The 16,321-nt window shown below is 51.5% G+C and overlaps 2 protein-coding genes across 5 annotated transcripts in view; one reads left to right on the forward strand and one right to left on the reverse strand.

The window, feature by feature from the left end:
• The window catches only part of ABR (ABR activator of RhoGEF and GTPase), a 173,788-nt gene extending 169,523 nt beyond the window's left edge, over positions 1-4,265 (forward strand). For all 4 annotated transcript variants that reach the window (XM_006734527.3, XM_081806070.1, XM_006734528.3 and 1 more), the window contains 2 exons: positions 742-889; positions 1,565-4,265. In XM_006734527.3, the coding sequence (XP_006734590.2) occupies positions 742-889; positions 1,565-1,654 (238 nt within the window). In that variant the 3' untranslated portion in view covers positions 1,655-4,265. The remainder of the gene's footprint in view (positions 1-741; positions 890-1,564) is intronic.
• Positions 4,266-6,320: 2,055 nt separating this feature from the next.
• On the reverse strand, positions 6,321-13,364 carry TIMM22 (translocase of inner mitochondrial membrane 22). The gene is made up of 4 exons (XM_081806140.1): positions 12,830-13,364; positions 10,589-10,785; positions 8,647-8,719; positions 6,321-7,015 (listed from the first exon to the last, which is right to left on the reverse strand). The coding sequence occupies exons 1-4, from the start codon at positions 13,065-13,067 to the stop codon at positions 6,939-6,941; spliced, it is 585 nt and encodes a 194-aa protein (XP_081662266.1). The 5' UTR covers positions 13,068-13,364; the 3' UTR covers positions 6,321-6,938.
• Positions 13,365-16,321: the final 2,957 nt, after the last annotated feature.

Here is a 16,321-nt window from a genome sequence, read left to right on the forward strand (position 1 = left end):
GCCCCCGCTGTCACTCCGGGGAAATACCTACTGAGCATGGGGCCTGTTGCGCAAGAAAAGCAGAGAAAGATCCAAAGGGAGGCAACTCTGGGGTCCCGCGAGGAAGACCCTTCTGGAAAGGCACAGGAGAACAGCCCCCAGGCTCCATCTGCGATCAGGGCTGTCTTGCCTCAGCAGAGCCCGGGGCCTAGTTCGTGACTGCTGCTGGAGCCGCGGCCCCCTCCTCTGGGACCCCCACCCCCCGAGGCCACTCGCGGCAGCTCGGCTGACCCTGGGTAGAGCACAGGCTCTGGAGGCAGACAGCGTGGGGTCAGACCCCAGCTCTGCCACTGGCTAGCCGTGTGACCTCGGGCAAGTCACGTCCCACCTCTGTACTTCGAGGTCTTGGTCTTACGGGGCTGTGATGAGCGGGACAGGGAAGGTTCTCGAGTCAGGAACGTCATCCTCCTCGAGGGGAAGGAGTTGGAGCAGGTCCTTCTGGCTTTGGCAGTTCACCGTCAAGGGGTGGCCCCGGGAGCTAGGAATCCAATACAGGAACGTCCTGGGACAGAGCTGGAGACGTGGTCCGCTGGCTTAGTCTTTCCTGACCAAGAGGTCTCTACCCTCAGGAGAGGGCGGCTAGTACCCACCTTCTGGGAATCGTCCCAGGAGTTCTTATAGCTCAGGCCAAGCGTCTGGAGCTCCGAGTGGCTGCTGAGAAATGCCTTTTTTTTTCCTCTCTCCCCCCGCCACCCCTTTCAGGGTTGCTGAGAAGGAACCTATCAACAAAATGTCCCTTCACAACCTGGCTACTGTGTTTGGCCCCACGTTACTGAGACCGTCAGAAGTGGAGAGCAAAGCACACCTCACGTCGGCTGCAGACATCTGGTCCCATGATGTCATGGCCCAGGTACCACCAGCACAGCCTGGGCTGCTCGGGTCGCGCAACGGGCTTCCCCGCGGGGCGGAAAGAGAGCAGCTCGGAGTCCCACGGCCCATCCCTGCTGAGCTGCTGGGTGGATGGTCTGTAGGATGTCACCGGGGAGGCAGGGCTCCGGACAGTCCCGCCTCCGAGACCAAAACAAAAAAAAAAGAAGCGTGAGCCCGGACCGGGGGGCCCCCGGTGCTGACTGCAGTCCTGGGTGGGAGTGCCGCAGTCTCGGACGGCAGGCTCAGGGCCGAGGAGACCTCTGGGGGCCTTGTCCTCCCGTGTGGAAGCTCTAGGATTGCTTCCAGCGTGAGGAAACGTCTCTGGAGTCCCTACAAGATCCAGGTCAGAGTCCGGTCCGGAGGCAGGGCTGCCCAGCCAAAGCCAACCTCTGGAGCGGGTCGGAAGCTTCCGACTGAGGTTGGGGAGGTGGCCGCAGGCTCCCCAGCCTCTGCCCCGAGGTGCCGTCTACTGCTGCCAATGGGCACACACCCCCGGGCTGGCGGGGGGCGGTGGGGGGGCAGCGGCCTGAGACGGCCTGGGGGCAGGGACAGGGTGGCACAGAGGGGACCCCCGGCGACCGCTTCTTCTGGGCAGATGGGAGGAGGGCCAGGAGGCCAAGGAGCCCAGCCTGAGTCTCCCCTGTCCCCCCCACAGGTCCAGGTCCTCCTCTACTACCTGCAGCACCCCCCCATTTCCTTCGCAGAACTGAAGCGGAACACACTGTACTTCTCCACCGACGTGTAGCCCAAGGCGGGAGCCGCTGGGGGCGGGCGGCGAGCCAGGCCGGCCTCTCCAGCCGGGGGCCCAACACAGACTTGAAAGACTCCCATCGAAAACTCCCAACCCCAGTGCTCCAGCCTCCAAGGGACACCGATTTCCCCGAACTGGAATCCGTGCATCTTCCATGCCGCCCTGTACAAAGCAGCCGCCCCAGCCCCCAGCCTCAGCGCCGCGCCCCGGGCCCTGCATTCTGTCCCTCGCGTTGTGTCTCATGCCCCGTGCCGTTGGGGAACAGGTTCCTGTCTGTCTGTCCTGCAGAAATGGCAGTGACCGGCCCAGTATGGGCATACGGACAGCCTGCTTTGTTCTTTCGGTCCCTGCGACACTTTCTCCCCCCCGCCCCACCCGGTCCAGTCCAAGGGCTTTTATTTTGCGCTCTGTCACTGTGGCCGGCTGATCCTCTCTTGGCCCTGCTCCCAGATTGCAGTCTCCGGGCAGCGTCCCCTCGGTTTGCCTCCACCCTCCCCTCCTCCCGGCCTGCCCACATGCATGTGCAGCCTTGGTTTTTGCTCTATCACTGGAAGCTGAGGAGGCCCTGGGCGGCGGCGGCAGTGGCCCGTCCGAGGCTGTGCCTGCTGCCCCCCCTGGCCCCCCCGGCCCCCCCACCCCATCCGCCGCCTGTGGAAGCACACCTGCTTGGCCTTGCTGCCTGTGCCCACGTTGGACAGGGAGACAGCCTCACACTAATCCTCAGCTTAGCACAGAGCTACAGAGCCAATCCGGAATTTCCACCTGACAATCTCCATTTCTGGGGTTTATCTGTTCTATCTCCTGCCTCCTAGTGAGGCATCTTTGACTGTTTCTTCTGCTTTTCAGTTCCTTTTCCCCTGGTGTTCTATTTCCTTTGAGTGTCAAGACTCACAAGTGACCTGATATCAAGAGAGCCAGAGGGTCACGAACGGGGGGAGGTGGGCGGGGGGAGGTGGGCGAGTCGGGCCACTGAGCAAACAAGACAGGTGGGACATGCAGAGGAGCGCCACGGAGCACTGCGGCCCGAAGTTGGGGGAAAGCGGCTCTCGGCAGCAAGGCATTATAGTGGCTTTTCTAGGGGAGCCAGGTCTCTAGGAGGGCAGCGAGATGGCTGAAGCAGGTGTCCGGAAACAGGCAGGCTCCGCCCAGGAGGCAGCCCTTCCCAGCACCACGCGGATCCTGCGGTGCCTTCGCCTTAGACTGTACAATCCTCCACAGCCACGCACTGCCACGGGACGGCCGCCACGGCCACATGTGCTCCGGGGCCTGGCAAAGACCGGCGCGGGCCCTGGTAGCCAGCCACCATGGTGCTGCCTCCCCGCCCACAGCTTCCAGACGCGGCCTCTAGGGTGAACTCTCGGAAACTCCAGGCGTTGGGGAGTCACGAACACCTGCCTCTCTTGGGACTGGGTTTTGCTGGGGACATTCCTTGTTGACACCCTGCTCCAGAGGAGAGATCAGCAGGTTCTAGTCCCAACTCTGAGGCCCACCTCTCCGTGCCAGAGAGGAATGAGAAGTATCCCCCAAGCGCAGTTTCCTCCCATCTGAGCCGCTGGCCTGGGAGGGCAAAGGCTCCCGGGTGGCGGGGGCTTGAGCACACGGCTTTCTGGCTCTCCTAGGTGGCAGAGAGCAGATTCTAGGCCCTCCGGGTCGGAGAGAACAGCTCCTTCAGCTTGTGCTCAGGGCTAAGTTCTAAAGAAGGGTTTGCTGGCCCTAAAGCCGTAGCACCAGCTCGGTGAGAGGCAGGGCGCTTTCCCAAGGTGTTTACACCTGTGGCCCAGTCTTGGGCAGAATGGTGCACATTCTGTGCACACCCGAGGAAAGAAATGCCTAAGAGGAGGGAAATGATTCTGACCACGTAGCCGTCTGCTGGCAGCTTAGCAAGGAGCCCTGCGGCCTGGGACAGGAGGTGGAGAAAGACCACCACTTGAGTCTAAAGATCCCAGCCTGTGATCATCCCTGGGGTCTCTGCTCAGCACTCAGGAGTTGGTGGGTGGCATGGAAGGTTCTTGCTTCCAAAGCCATTGATGGTAGTGAACTGGAGGCCCAGCTAGAGCTAGTTACAGCCCCAGATGGGTGTCTCCCACCTCCCCGAAACAAGAGGTTTGCTTCTCGGCATCAGGTAGCTACCGCAGCCCCCAAGCTGGCTTAGGGAGGAAGGCTGGAGGGGCTGAGAAATGCAAACGGCTCAGAATATTTATGAATTCTACCCCCAGGGTGGGGAGGGGCAGGTACCAGACATGGACTAAGCTGCACCAAGGAAGGAGCCCATGGCGTTGTCCCAAAAGTCAGGGACCGTGCAGCCCAGAAGCCCCGACCACTGTGCCCAGCAGGGCAGGCTGTGCCGACAGGAGCCCAGCAGACAGGCCATGGGGACACGGGGACACCTGTCCCTGCTGGCAACGGCTGTGGGCTGCCAATTTTTGCTGATACAAGTAGGGTGGGAACCTTCATTAATATCTGACTTTAATAAGTTGGTAAGGATGTATTTTTTTTTTGGTCTATGTTCTGTTTCAACTTATGTAGATTATTATAAATTGATGTAAACCACGTGAGAGGAAAATGTTAATAAAAAAAAATGCAAAGCCCCAACATTTGAACACAACTCAGCCCTGTGGTGTGGACATTTGTATACTCAGTAGTCCAAGGAAGACCACCAATCTAAATATTTAACTCTTCCAGCTGTCTCCAGATGTGAGTTTCCAGAAAGCTATGCCCCTAGTTAATGTCCCCTGAGCTTCCCTTCGGCCTGTGCTTCACAGGGGCTTCCAAGTCGGTCACCAGCAAGATTCCTTTCATGAAGGACAAACGCCCCACCAAAGACCTGGCCATCAGTATCCCTCCGAGAGATGGCAGAAAGGTGTCGATCCAAGTGGAGGCTTCTTATTTTATGCAAACTTTTCTCTACATTTTCATCGGAAGTGGGCGTCTTTGGGGCAGCCTTTTGGCCCAGTCTGATTGTTGGAGAGGCTGGATCCCCTGGGGGGCCCGGCCTCCCTTTAGGAGAGCCAGTGGGGTTGATAGAGGTTCCCACCAGCCTAAGCCATTGGACACTATGTTTATTCTGGAGATCAGGAACAGATGTCTCTGAAAATTGGTGTTTGGTTTATGAGCTCATACTGACTCCTTAGCCATCTAAAACAGGAAACTATTCATCTCCTTTCTTGACTGAATAGTCCATGTGGACGACGCTTGGCTTATTGAAATGATGGCTACTGACAGCCCGAGGGCTCATCTGCTCCGAGGCAGTCAGAGAGGCAGCATTTCCGGGCCTCGCTCAGCACACGGGACCCTCCCTGCTAGGCCGGCGGGTGGAAGACGCCAGGCATCCAGGCGCTTTGCCAGCTGCCAGCTAGGAGTGTCTGCTCTTGCCCTCCAAGGGCTTAGAAGTGACTTACCTAGGACAGTATAGGAAACACTGCTGACTTTGTCCCCAGGCCTCTGAGGATACTCTAGCTAGCTGAGGAGCAGTGAAGCCTCAGACCTGTGAGACTGGGCTGGATATTACAAGACTCCACCACACAAGGACATAAGCCCTGTGCGTCAGCTCCCGTCCACTGCCGAGGAAGCAGCAGGCCTGGCCAGAGGAAGGGGTTACTGGCTGAGTTTGACGGCCCCACTCACATACACACACACCCCTGGACATCTGGACGTCTCAGCCAAGTCTGAATTCTGGTTGGGGGGGCGGCGTAAGCTAGAAGACAGCAGAAAAAAGGGGAGAAAGCAAAACAAGGTGAAGGAGTCAGTGTACAGAACAGGAGATATTACCGCTGGCTGAAGGTGGCTGGAATTACACGGTCCCACCAAGCCTATGATTTCCCCACGTGGGAAAGCCTGAGCTCATTCCCTTCGTGTCCTCACCAAAGGACCAGAGTGAAGAAGCATTCACAGCAGATCCCAACCATAAAAGCCTATTTTTTTGCTCCAGGGCACACAATTAGGCTGAGTTTCTTTTGTCAGAAAAAGACCATTAGGTCAAATAAAAAACACTAATGTGTCAAAACAAACAGGGATGCCTGGGTGGCTCAGTCGTTAAGCGTCTGCGTTCGGCTCAGGTCATGATCCCAGGGACCTGGGATGGAGCCCGCCATCGGGCTCCCTGCTCAGCGGGAGGCCTGCTTCTCCCTCTCTCTCTCCCCCTGCTTGTGTTCCCTCTCTCGCTGTCAAATAAATAAATAAAATCTTTAAAAAAAACACAAACAAAAAAACCTGGTACCAGAGAACAAGGGTAGTGGAGAACGGCCCCTCAACACCGTCCGATCTTCACCAGCCGCTGCTGATGGACTCATCAGGAGGACCACAGCAGGACTCTTCACACAGCGTGTCCTTGAGCTGGGCCTGGTCCAGCGGTCAGAGCCTAAAACCAGTGTGGCCCGGACCGCAGGCATTCCCATCAGCCAGCCCACAGGAGGGTTTTTAGAAGAGGCCAGGGCTTATGCATGGAATTTCAGTGTATCCTAGGACACGGCTGGGCTGGGCGTCTTGGAGGGCAGGCCCTGGCTAAAGTAACAATCTCAGAACGCTATTCTGCAAACCCTGAGAATCGAACATTCCCACACTTCTCAGGAACTTTCTCACTCCCCCTCTGGATGTCCAATCTCTGGGCCACCTGGCACCATTTTGGGGACTCATGGAATTTGAAAATAAAAATAAACCAACCTTTTATTTATTCATTTATTTTATGGTATGAAAAGCCTTTATTGTTCATAATGGGAAGTGGAGGAGGAGGGGATGGGACCACGCTGTCACTGTTCCTCCCCCCGAAAAACCAACCAACCTTTTAAACTATAATCTAACTTTTTAAACAAAGATCGCAGAACACTAAACAAAATGACATGATGGGTTGGCCAGTCTACATTTACTCTGCCCTGCCATGTGGGACGGACGACCGCGTGGAGTTCCGAAGTACACGAGCTTCCTGGTACGTGTCCAGTCACCTCTGGTCCCACCGCACAGAACCACCGGAGGGCCAGCCGTGGTCGGGACGGAACCCTTAGGGAACTTCATTCCTACCAGTCACCACACTCCTGACCTGCCCGAGAGAGGCTGGCATGGCACATCCCCCACACAGCGTGGCGGGAACCCAGGAGCAGAGAATGTGGCTCCTCAGAGGTGGAGGCAGGCGGCAGCCAGGTGGCCCCCTCATGACACCAACGGTAGGAGGGAAAACAAGGGTCTGCGGTCTCTGAAGCGAGGGCCCTGCCGTGGGACAAAACTGGCCTCCACAGAGCAGCTCTGATGCTGGGCTGGCAGCGTCCTTCCCTGGAGGCAGGAACTCTCACCGTAGGTAATAATCAATGGCAGCAGAGAAAGCAGCAAAACCTCCACACCCAATGACCCCGGCCTTTAAGCCAGCTGTAAAGCAAGCAGAAATGACATTACCTGGGGTAACAGACACCGAGTCAGTCTGCCTTCAGAAGTCTGCCTAGCCACGGTGGCGAAGAAACCGGTGTCGACATTCTGTCGTCCAACCGACCCGTCGGATCTGTAAGACTTCCAGGAAGTCCACAATCTACCCCAGTGTGCTTTATCTAGCTGTATGTTCAACTTTTCTCATTCCAAAAAATTATGATTTCCAGTTTCATGAAACAGCCCCTCAGGCAGGAAGCTGGTTAAGAGAATCAGCCCTTGGAAGCAAGTGAAAGCATATGGCCTGTTACCCTGACTTGTTTATGAACTAAATTCCTGGGAAGGTGATCAAAGCAATCCTGGAGGGAGCTGAGCTTCTCAACGTCCCTGACAGAGCTGAGCGATGGGAAGACCAAAGGAAAAGTTACTCTATAAATCACAAATGGCTGTCTGAGGAGCAGAAGCAGCTTTTAATGATGGCAAATCATCCTGCCTCTCCGAGAAGGAGAAAACAGGCTTTTTGTTTTGGGCAAATCAGGCACGGAAGAGGGCAAGTGGCCCAGCAATGGCCCCTCGGAGGAGTCAGGTCACTGACCCCCCACACCGCACTCCTGATGGGCACACTGACAGAAGTGCAGAGAACTGTTTTCTTTGTTGTTTCTTGCTGATAACCCACATTTCCAGAATACCCCTGTCTGGCTTTCAATGGGTAGAACACTAAGAATCTTCAACTGCAGAAAGACATTACCATATAACTTACACACAATATTAAAACTGACAATTGTACGGTATTAAGAAAGATGTCTGAACTACTTGAAATGCACGGACCTGAAAGTTCAGCAGCGCCTGCCATTTGGATCAATGGGCTCTCCAGGGCTGAACAAGACCTAGTCGTGCTTCTGTCCTATCCTACAGATCAATACACTTCAGGAATTCCTTACTGGGAGGAAGTTCTTCCCATCTTTTCAATGTGAGGGCAGTTTTTTTTCCTAAAATCTAGATCTGGGGCGCCTGGTGGCTCAGTCGTTAAGTGTCTGCCTTCGGCTCATGTCATGATCCCGGGGTCCTGGGATCGAGCCCCGCATCGGGCTCCCTGCTCAGCGGGAGGCCTGCTTCTCCCTCTCCCACTCCCCCTGCTTGTGTTCCCTCTTTTGCTGTGTCTGTCTCTGTCAAATGACTAAATAAAATATTTTTAAAAAAATAAAAAATAAATAAAATCTAGATTTTTTTGTGGTTCTCAGCCATGGGTGATTTCATCCCCTGGGGGAATTTGGCAATGTCGAGAGACACTTTCAGCTGTCACAACTAAGGGATGCTACTAGCTTCTAGTGGGTAGAGGCCAAGGATACTGCTAAACATCCTACAATGCACGGGACAGCCCCACTCTCCATCCAGCAAAGATTTATGTGGTTCAAAATGCCAACGGTGCCAAAGATGAAAAACCCCGATCTAGATACTAGAAGTTTCCAAAAGTATGTTAATGCAAAAGTAAACCTGATTCACTTTTCAGAAGAGAAGAGTATCAAGTGTCCACATATGCCTTGGGCTGTCCCTGGAACACGCATGTGTTTGGGAATGTCAACTACAGCACGTTGTCCAAGGCCACAAAGCAAACCAAGCAGGAGCTGTTTACTAACCTCTGAAACCGATGGCTCCCCCCGTGATGCAGCCACTAATGATGCTGTTCCTCCCATCTGACCTTCCCCGGTGCTGTGGGTGGAGAAACGCAGTTCAGAGCCAAAGAAACAAGCCAGACAAGATGTTTAAGGGAAAAAAACACAGGGTTTCTAGCTGGCTAATTTAGTCCCTCCCCAAAGGAAACCTAATCCTTTTCACTTTCCAAAATATAGTTCCTAAAATTTGAATGTGTTCATAGATGCTTCCTGCAGGTGGTACCAGAGCGCTGAAACCAAGTGCGCCATTTGAGGAGTAATCAAAATCTCTTCTCTGGTTCCCCAACAAGTCTCACGGTTAAAATCATTAACCAACTTCTAACAGACACATGAAAACATGCTCAACATCTCTCATCACCAGGGAAATGCAAATCAAAACTAAATGAGATATCACCTCACACCCGTCAGAATGGCTAAAAACACAATAAACAACAGGTGTTGGTGAGGACATGGAGAAAGGGGAACGCCTTGCACTGCTGGTGGGAATGTGAACTAGTGCAATCACTCTGGAAAACAGTATGGAGGTTCCTCAGAAAGTTAAAAATAGAACTCTTGGGGTACCTGGCTGGCTCAGTCATTGGAGCATGTGTCTCTCTTGAGCTCAGGGTTATGAGTTCAAGCCCCATGTTTGGTGTAGAGATTACTCAAAAATAAAATCTTAAAAAAAAAAAGAACTCTACCATACAATTCAGCAATCACACTGCTAGGTATCTACCCAAAGAATACAAAAATACCAATTCAAAGGGATACATGCATCCTGATGTTTATAGCAGCATTATCTACAATAGCCAAATTATGAAAACAGCCCAAGTGTCCATCTATTGACGAATGGATAAAGATGTGATAAAGATATATACACACAATGGAATGTTACTCAGCCATAAAAAAGAATGAAATCTTGCCATTTGAAACATCATGGATGGAGCTAGGGAGTATTATGCTAAGCAAAGTCAGTCAGTCACAGAAAAACAAATACCATATTATTTCATTCATGTGGAATATAAGAAACAAAACAAACAGGCAAAGGGAAAAGAGAGAGAGAGAAGGGCAAACCAAGAAACAGACTCTTAACTATAGAGAACACACTGATGGTGACCAGAAGGGAGGTAGGTGGGGGGATGGGTGAAATAGGTGATGGGGATTAAGGAGTGCACTTGTTGTGATGAGCACCAAGTGTTGTAGGGAAGTGTGGAATCACTATATTGTACACCTGAAACTAATATAACACTGTATGCTAACTAAAATTTTAAAAAATTTAAAAAATAAAATCATTAACCAACTTCTAGCCTACAAGGAGAACTAAAAAACAATGCAAGCCTAAATAAATGCAATAAATGCCCAAAAAGTTTAATTAGGAACTATTTTTATTTTTTAAGATTTTATTTATTTATTTGACAGAGAGAGAGAGAGAGAGGGAACAAAAGCAGGGGGAGTGGGAGAGGGAGAAGCAGGCCTCCCGCTGAGCAGGGAGCCCGATGCGGGGCTTGATCCCACGACCCCGGGATCATGACCTGAGCCGAAGGCAGATGTTTAATGACGGAGCCACCCAGGTGCCCCTACATTAGGGACTACTTAATGAAAATTCAATCTACCAAGTCTCAGACATTTCTGATCTGCTTTCTAATCAACCTTTCTCTTTAGAAGTCATAAGATAGAGGGGGAGGGGGATGGGTGGCTCAGTCAGTTAAGCGACTGCCTTCGGCTCAGGTCATGATCCCGGGATCCTGGGATCAAGCCCCAAGTCAGGCTCTCTGCTCAGCAGGGAGCCTTCTTCTCCTTCTTCCTCTCCCTCTGCCATTCCCCTGCTTGTTCTCTATCTCTATGTCAAATAAATAAAATCTTCAAAAAAAAAAGGAAGTCATAAGGTGGTACAGGCAAGGCTTTTTCAGAAGGCAGAGACACTTACAGATTCTACCAAACACTCAGTGCAAGAAAACATGGCGCCCACAATGGCAAAATTTTTGGCGTAGGACATTCCTCTCTGTCCCATGTCTTTAAGAACTTCCTTTGCTGTCGGCGTACGATAAGGATCCTTAGGGTCAAAGCCCACATTGGTATCAATGCCGGCAGTGAACACCCCAAACGCACCTCCCAAGACAAATCCTAAAAACAAACACAGAAATGAAAATTTCTTTGGCATGTTTTCTAGGTTACTGTAATGAGGTCATCATACTCAAATACACATTTTGGATGGCCACCAGCAAAGAGGACACTCCCTACCTACCCCCGCCACTCCACCTTGCCACTCAGACCCTCCAGTTAGCTGGTTTCCACATCACACAAGCCAGACCTTGTTGACAGTTTCTGTCTTCCTTTGGATTTCTTCCTTTTCTTTTTTTTAAGATTTTATGTATTTATTTGAGAGACAGAGATAGCAATAGAGAGTACAAGCAGGGGACGAGAGGGAGAAGCAAGCTCCCCGCTGAGCAGGGAGCCCGATGTAGGGCTCGATCCCAGGACCCTGGGATCATGACCTCAGCAGAAGACAGACACTTCACCGACTGAGCCACCCAGGCGCCTCGCCTCCTTTTATTTTCTAACATTCCTCAAGATTCAATCTTTAACCTTCTGCTCTCTGTCTATACTCAAATATTCAGCTATCAACTTTGCAAATCACTCCCTTGACGATGGTGACATTCATAATTGTCATTTAGTGAGTGCCATGTGCCAATTACTCTGACGCGTTATAGTCACAGCTTCTTTTATTCTTCATAATAGTCCTGTGAGGTTGATACTATTATCGTCTCCATTCTGTAGCTGAAGCAGCTGAGGCTCAGGGAGGTTAAATAACTTCCCTAAGGTCACAAAGCTACCAAATGGCAAACCACACACTGCTGTCCCCAACTTCCTGAGCCTGCTGGACATTTCCATATAGATGCCCTCTCACCACCTCAAGGTCAATATATGTTTAATGAAATCGTGGACACCTCCCCTCCAGACTTTCTTACTTATGGCTCCTTCTTTCCAGTCACTCCAGCTCCAAACCTCAAGGGCATTTCTGACTGCTGCTTTGCTTCCCCACGCCACAACCCTATGTTCACAATTATCCTAGTCTAGGACCTTTATCACTTCCACTCTGAAGCATTACAAAGACTTATTCATCATTTCATCAAATATGTAAGTGATTTATTAGGGTCAGACACAATGATGAACAAAGACCCAGGCCAGGCCTCACCGAGGCTCGGTTTAGCAAAATCCCTATACCGTCTCCCTATCCACAGACTTCTTCCTTTCCCACTCTCCATGCTGGTTCATCATGTGCATCAATTACTGCCCTAATGCCTAAAGGCAAAAAGCCCAAATCCGCAACTCCACCCCCAACTTGAAAGGGCATTTCCCTTCCTCTTTTCTACCCCCATTCTCTCAATCCTTCAAGATACAGCTGCAGTCTCACCTCTTGTAGCCTTCCCCAAACCAAAAAAAAATACCTCTCTTTCCTTTCTACTATACTTCACATCTGCACTCACTATATTTGTTTCTTGATTGTCTTTCATTCTCATTGAGATTTCAACTCATCTGCAAATGCGGCCAACCTCTTTACAGGAGGGACACCATACATTCATACATTTAAGCCTTCAAAAGGTTTAAAGGGGGGGGTGCTCCAGACTTCTTTCCCCCTTGTTCACCGCCATCTGATCACGTTGGCCACACTGGCCTTTGTTTTTCAAACCTGAAGCCGGTTCCTGGCAGACCTTCGCACTTGCTGTTCCCCTATGTTCCACTTTCCTGCCAGGCTCCTTCCCAACACTGTTGCTTCTATATATATTAAAATGTTAGTTTCACGAGAACCAGGCTCTGGTCTCTTACCCCGTCCCTCCACTGCCGAGCACGTGATGGCTACTTGTAACAATTTGTTCAAAGAATGCTTATTTAAAAGCGAATCAACGAATGAATGAAGTCAACCATTTTATAACCAACCTCCAGGCCCCGACCCGTATAGTACTGATTCTCTGATCCAATTTCCAGAGGCGAAAACTAACCTCAGGGCCTAGAGAAGGGTTACTCGAGTTCACGGATCGAGGCAGGGGTGAGGTCAAGATCGAGGTCCACAGGCTCCTCGCCTCCCAGGCGCGTGGTCTTCTTGGCAGGGGACCCCGCTGCCGTCCAAGCCCTCAGCCTCCCAACGGCCCCCCTAGTCGCGCCTCACCTCCCACGCAGGCCAGCGCTGCCTTGAAGGCACAGCTTTCCATCACCTTCTCGATCATCTTCTGTTCCTCACTCTTGGTCGGGCTCGGGATCCCGCCCAGGCTGCCGGGCTCCAGGAGCCGGGGCTGACGCTTGTCGCCCACCAGGTATTGCAGGAGAAGGCTGTACTGCAGCGGGGCTTCGGCGGAACCCGCCGCCTCAGGCGCGGAGGCGCCCGCACTGGGGGCAGTCGCCGCCATGACTGCAGTGGCCCGAGAAACCCTGGCGTTCTTCTTCCCGCAGCAGATTCCGCAAGCTTCACGTCAGGGCCCTGCGCGCCTAGCCACCGTGCCGCAACGGCAGATTCGCCACAACGAAGTCCAGTAAACTGCGACAGCAAAGTCCGTTCGTGCATCCAGCGAAAGAGAGATGTTCCCCCAAAAGCCTCTTGTGAATACCGAATCAGGCTCGTGCAGCATCAAGATTCAGAGTCACCAGAAAGCGCCCTCTTCCTTGGGGCTGCAGCGCGGTGGGTACAGGGATCTGTAGGCCACGCATTTCCCAGGAGGCTTTGCGCGGGCACGCGCCTCGCCGCGGCCTCTGGGGCTCCCGGCCGCGGGGTGGGGGGGAGGGGCAGCGCGCCCGCGAGGCTGCAGCGCTCCGGGGCCACGGCAGGGGGCGCACGCGCCTCGCCACTGCCCTTCCAGCCTAAGCATTCCTTACGGAGGTCAATGGTGGAAGGTGCTTTGCAAATAAACGTGAAAGCGTGGTATAAATGTATGCAGTGTATGTTTTGTTTGACAGTTAAACCTTTGCGGAGAGAGAAGGGACCCAACAAATGAGTGAACAAATGAGCGAAGCTAGCCAAGTATAAGAAAAATCAGGGACGGTGGTAGGAGGTGGAGACGACTGGCCAGATGGAGAGCGCAAGGCTGGGGCTGCTACTCCAGCCAGCTGTTGCTGTCAGTGGAATTGGTGATGGGGGACTAACATTGCCCTGGAAAGCCACGTTTATAGTATGTGAAATTAAAGTCTTCACCGGCTTGCCGACTCAGAACCTAAAGGTAAATTGTAAGATAGTATAGTACTGTGTATGAACCCAGGCAAACTTTTGCAGTTTTTACGGTACTAAAATAGATCCCAAGCTATTGCCTTGCCCCAGACTAGCAATGTATTTGGGTGTTTTAGCTAAGAGAAACATAAATAGAAACAGGTGGTGAGCCTAGCCAGTCAACATAGGCAGAGATACTTCACTGGTACCCAGAGTTCTCTGTGCCCGCGAGCATGGCAGATGCTTCACCCTGCTTCTGTTCACACCAAGCCACTGACCAAGCTGGTCCGAAGGTCCCCCCTTGGCTTCCCAGTTGCTGAATCTAATTCAGACCTCATTTTACTAGACTTCTCCACTGCATTTGACACTGTTGACTCCTTCCTCCTTGTCTGAAGTTTCTTCATAGTTTTGGTGGAGCGTCTCTCCTACTTTTGCTACAGCCTCTCCAGTTGCCCAGTTTCCTTTGTAGGCACCTCTGCCTGGCCTTTTCTTGTTGGTCCTCTCAGGGCTTCATCCTTTACTCTCTTCTCACGCAGCTCATTCTACCTGAGCAGCTCATCCTCGTGTTCTACTCCACTTCTAATGCAGTAGTGATCTGAAATCTTTATCTCCAGCTTAGACCTTTCTCATAAACACAAGAACCAGACATTTCCCATAAGCACTTCTAACTCGGGCGCCTGGGTGGCTCAGTTGGTTAAGCGACTGCCTTTGGCTCAGGTCATGATCCTGGAGTCCCTGGATCGAGTCCCGCATCGGGCTCCCTGCTCAGCAGGGAGTCTGCTTCTCCCTCTGACCCTCCCCCCTCTCATGTGCTTGCTCTCTCTCATTCTCTCTCTCAAATAAATAAATAAAATCTTTAAAAAAAAAAAAAAAAAGCACTTCTAACTCAACATGCCCTCCAAACCACCCTTTCCTTCCAGACGAATGAGGGACCCAGGGCTCTGATTTATGCCGAGGTCTTAAGAGCCCCAGTTGTATCTGAGAGAAATTGGGACACGCCCTCCCCCAGACAAGTCCCAGGTAAGGTGGCCTTGGAAAGCAAGGAATGGTCTAAGTAATTAACCCTACTAAGAGAGCAATCATCAATCCCCAAGTGAAGGTTCTGCTTTAGAGTTCAGGTGAGATCCAGGTCAGCACGTAAAGAAATTCCATGTGGCCCAGGTACGTGAAGGAAGAAGCCTTTTATGGAACATCCTTGGATCCTTGGCCTGGATCACAGATGGAGAGAGAACAGTTACAGACACTGCTCTGGTATCTCTCTCCACCTACCCATTTCCTTCCATAGATGGAATGGGTTTCACCTGATGGAAAACTTGAACCTCTTCAAGCATATTCTGAAAGTGAGAAGTGGTTTCCCATGTCCATTTCCCTGGGCTGAACCTCTGCCGGTAGTCTAGGGACTCTCTCTGGCCCTGGAGTCCAGCAGTCTCACGTTACAGTTTGTTTCCCCACCCCAGGTTGTCTGTGCTGGCCACAAGGCTACGGGGGAGCATCTCAGTGGGTCCGGGAGAACAGGGGACCCACCATTCCTCCCCAACCAGAACCTTAGGATCTAAGGTTAAAGTTGCCCATTCTTGTTGGTCCTCTAGATTTCTGTTCAGAAGCTTTGGCTGGTAAACTTGAAAGTGTCTGGGGGTGGGGAGTGCACCCCTCAGATCATTGTAAACCCTGGGATGCAAGGTAACTGCTCAAAATTTGAGAGGCACCACGGGTATGCCCACAGCCCATTGGAACAAACGTGTAATTGCAAAGCCAAGAGTCTCGGTCATTTGCCGTATGCAGTCCTTCCTTCATCTTTGAAGGGATGGGCTTGGAAAATTGTCACCAGTGTCCCACAAGCATTGTTCCACATGGCTTGGCCTTTTCTTTCTAAAGGGATTATCCATTCGGATTAAAATAAAGCAAGGGATCAAAAAAGCACGTGTTTTTGCAAAGTTCATACATTTTTCTCCAAATCCTAAGATATTTTGCTAGCTTGTTCCTTGATATTTAATGTATATATTAATACCTTTCGGTATTAACATTAACCTTTCGGTGTCTCAAATAAAGTTGTGATTGAAAATCATTTATATTGCAAATGGTTTCTATCTAATCATTTGGATTTTCAAAAGGAAGTTAAGTCACCCCATTTCTGGGAAGCAGTGGTTAAGTTGTGTCCCATGAAGAACTTCCCTCTGTCTACCCCTATAAGAGAGGCAGGATAAGTTGTCTACTGTTTGGACTTTTGAAGTAAAAAGAACAAAATAAACCTTTCTAGAGGAGGGCTGAAGAAGCAGTGTAGCTAATTTGATTGTTAATAGTCTGCTATTTATTAACTGCTTTATTACTGAGGGCAGAAAATTGAGACTTCGGAAAAACTTCCTTTTCTGATCCTTATCTCTTACGGTTCTGAAACTTCAAGATAACAAGCAAAAGGGATGCCTGGGTGGCTCAGTCGTTAAGCGTCTGCCTTCAGCTCAGGTC

Source organism: Leptonychotes weddellii, chromosome 15, assembly GCF_054177405.1.
Source record: "Leptonychotes weddellii isolate Sample4059 chromosome 15, ASM5417740v2, whole genome shotgun sequence".
NCBI lineage: Eukaryota > Metazoa > Chordata > Mammalia > Carnivora > Phocidae > Leptonychotes > Leptonychotes weddellii.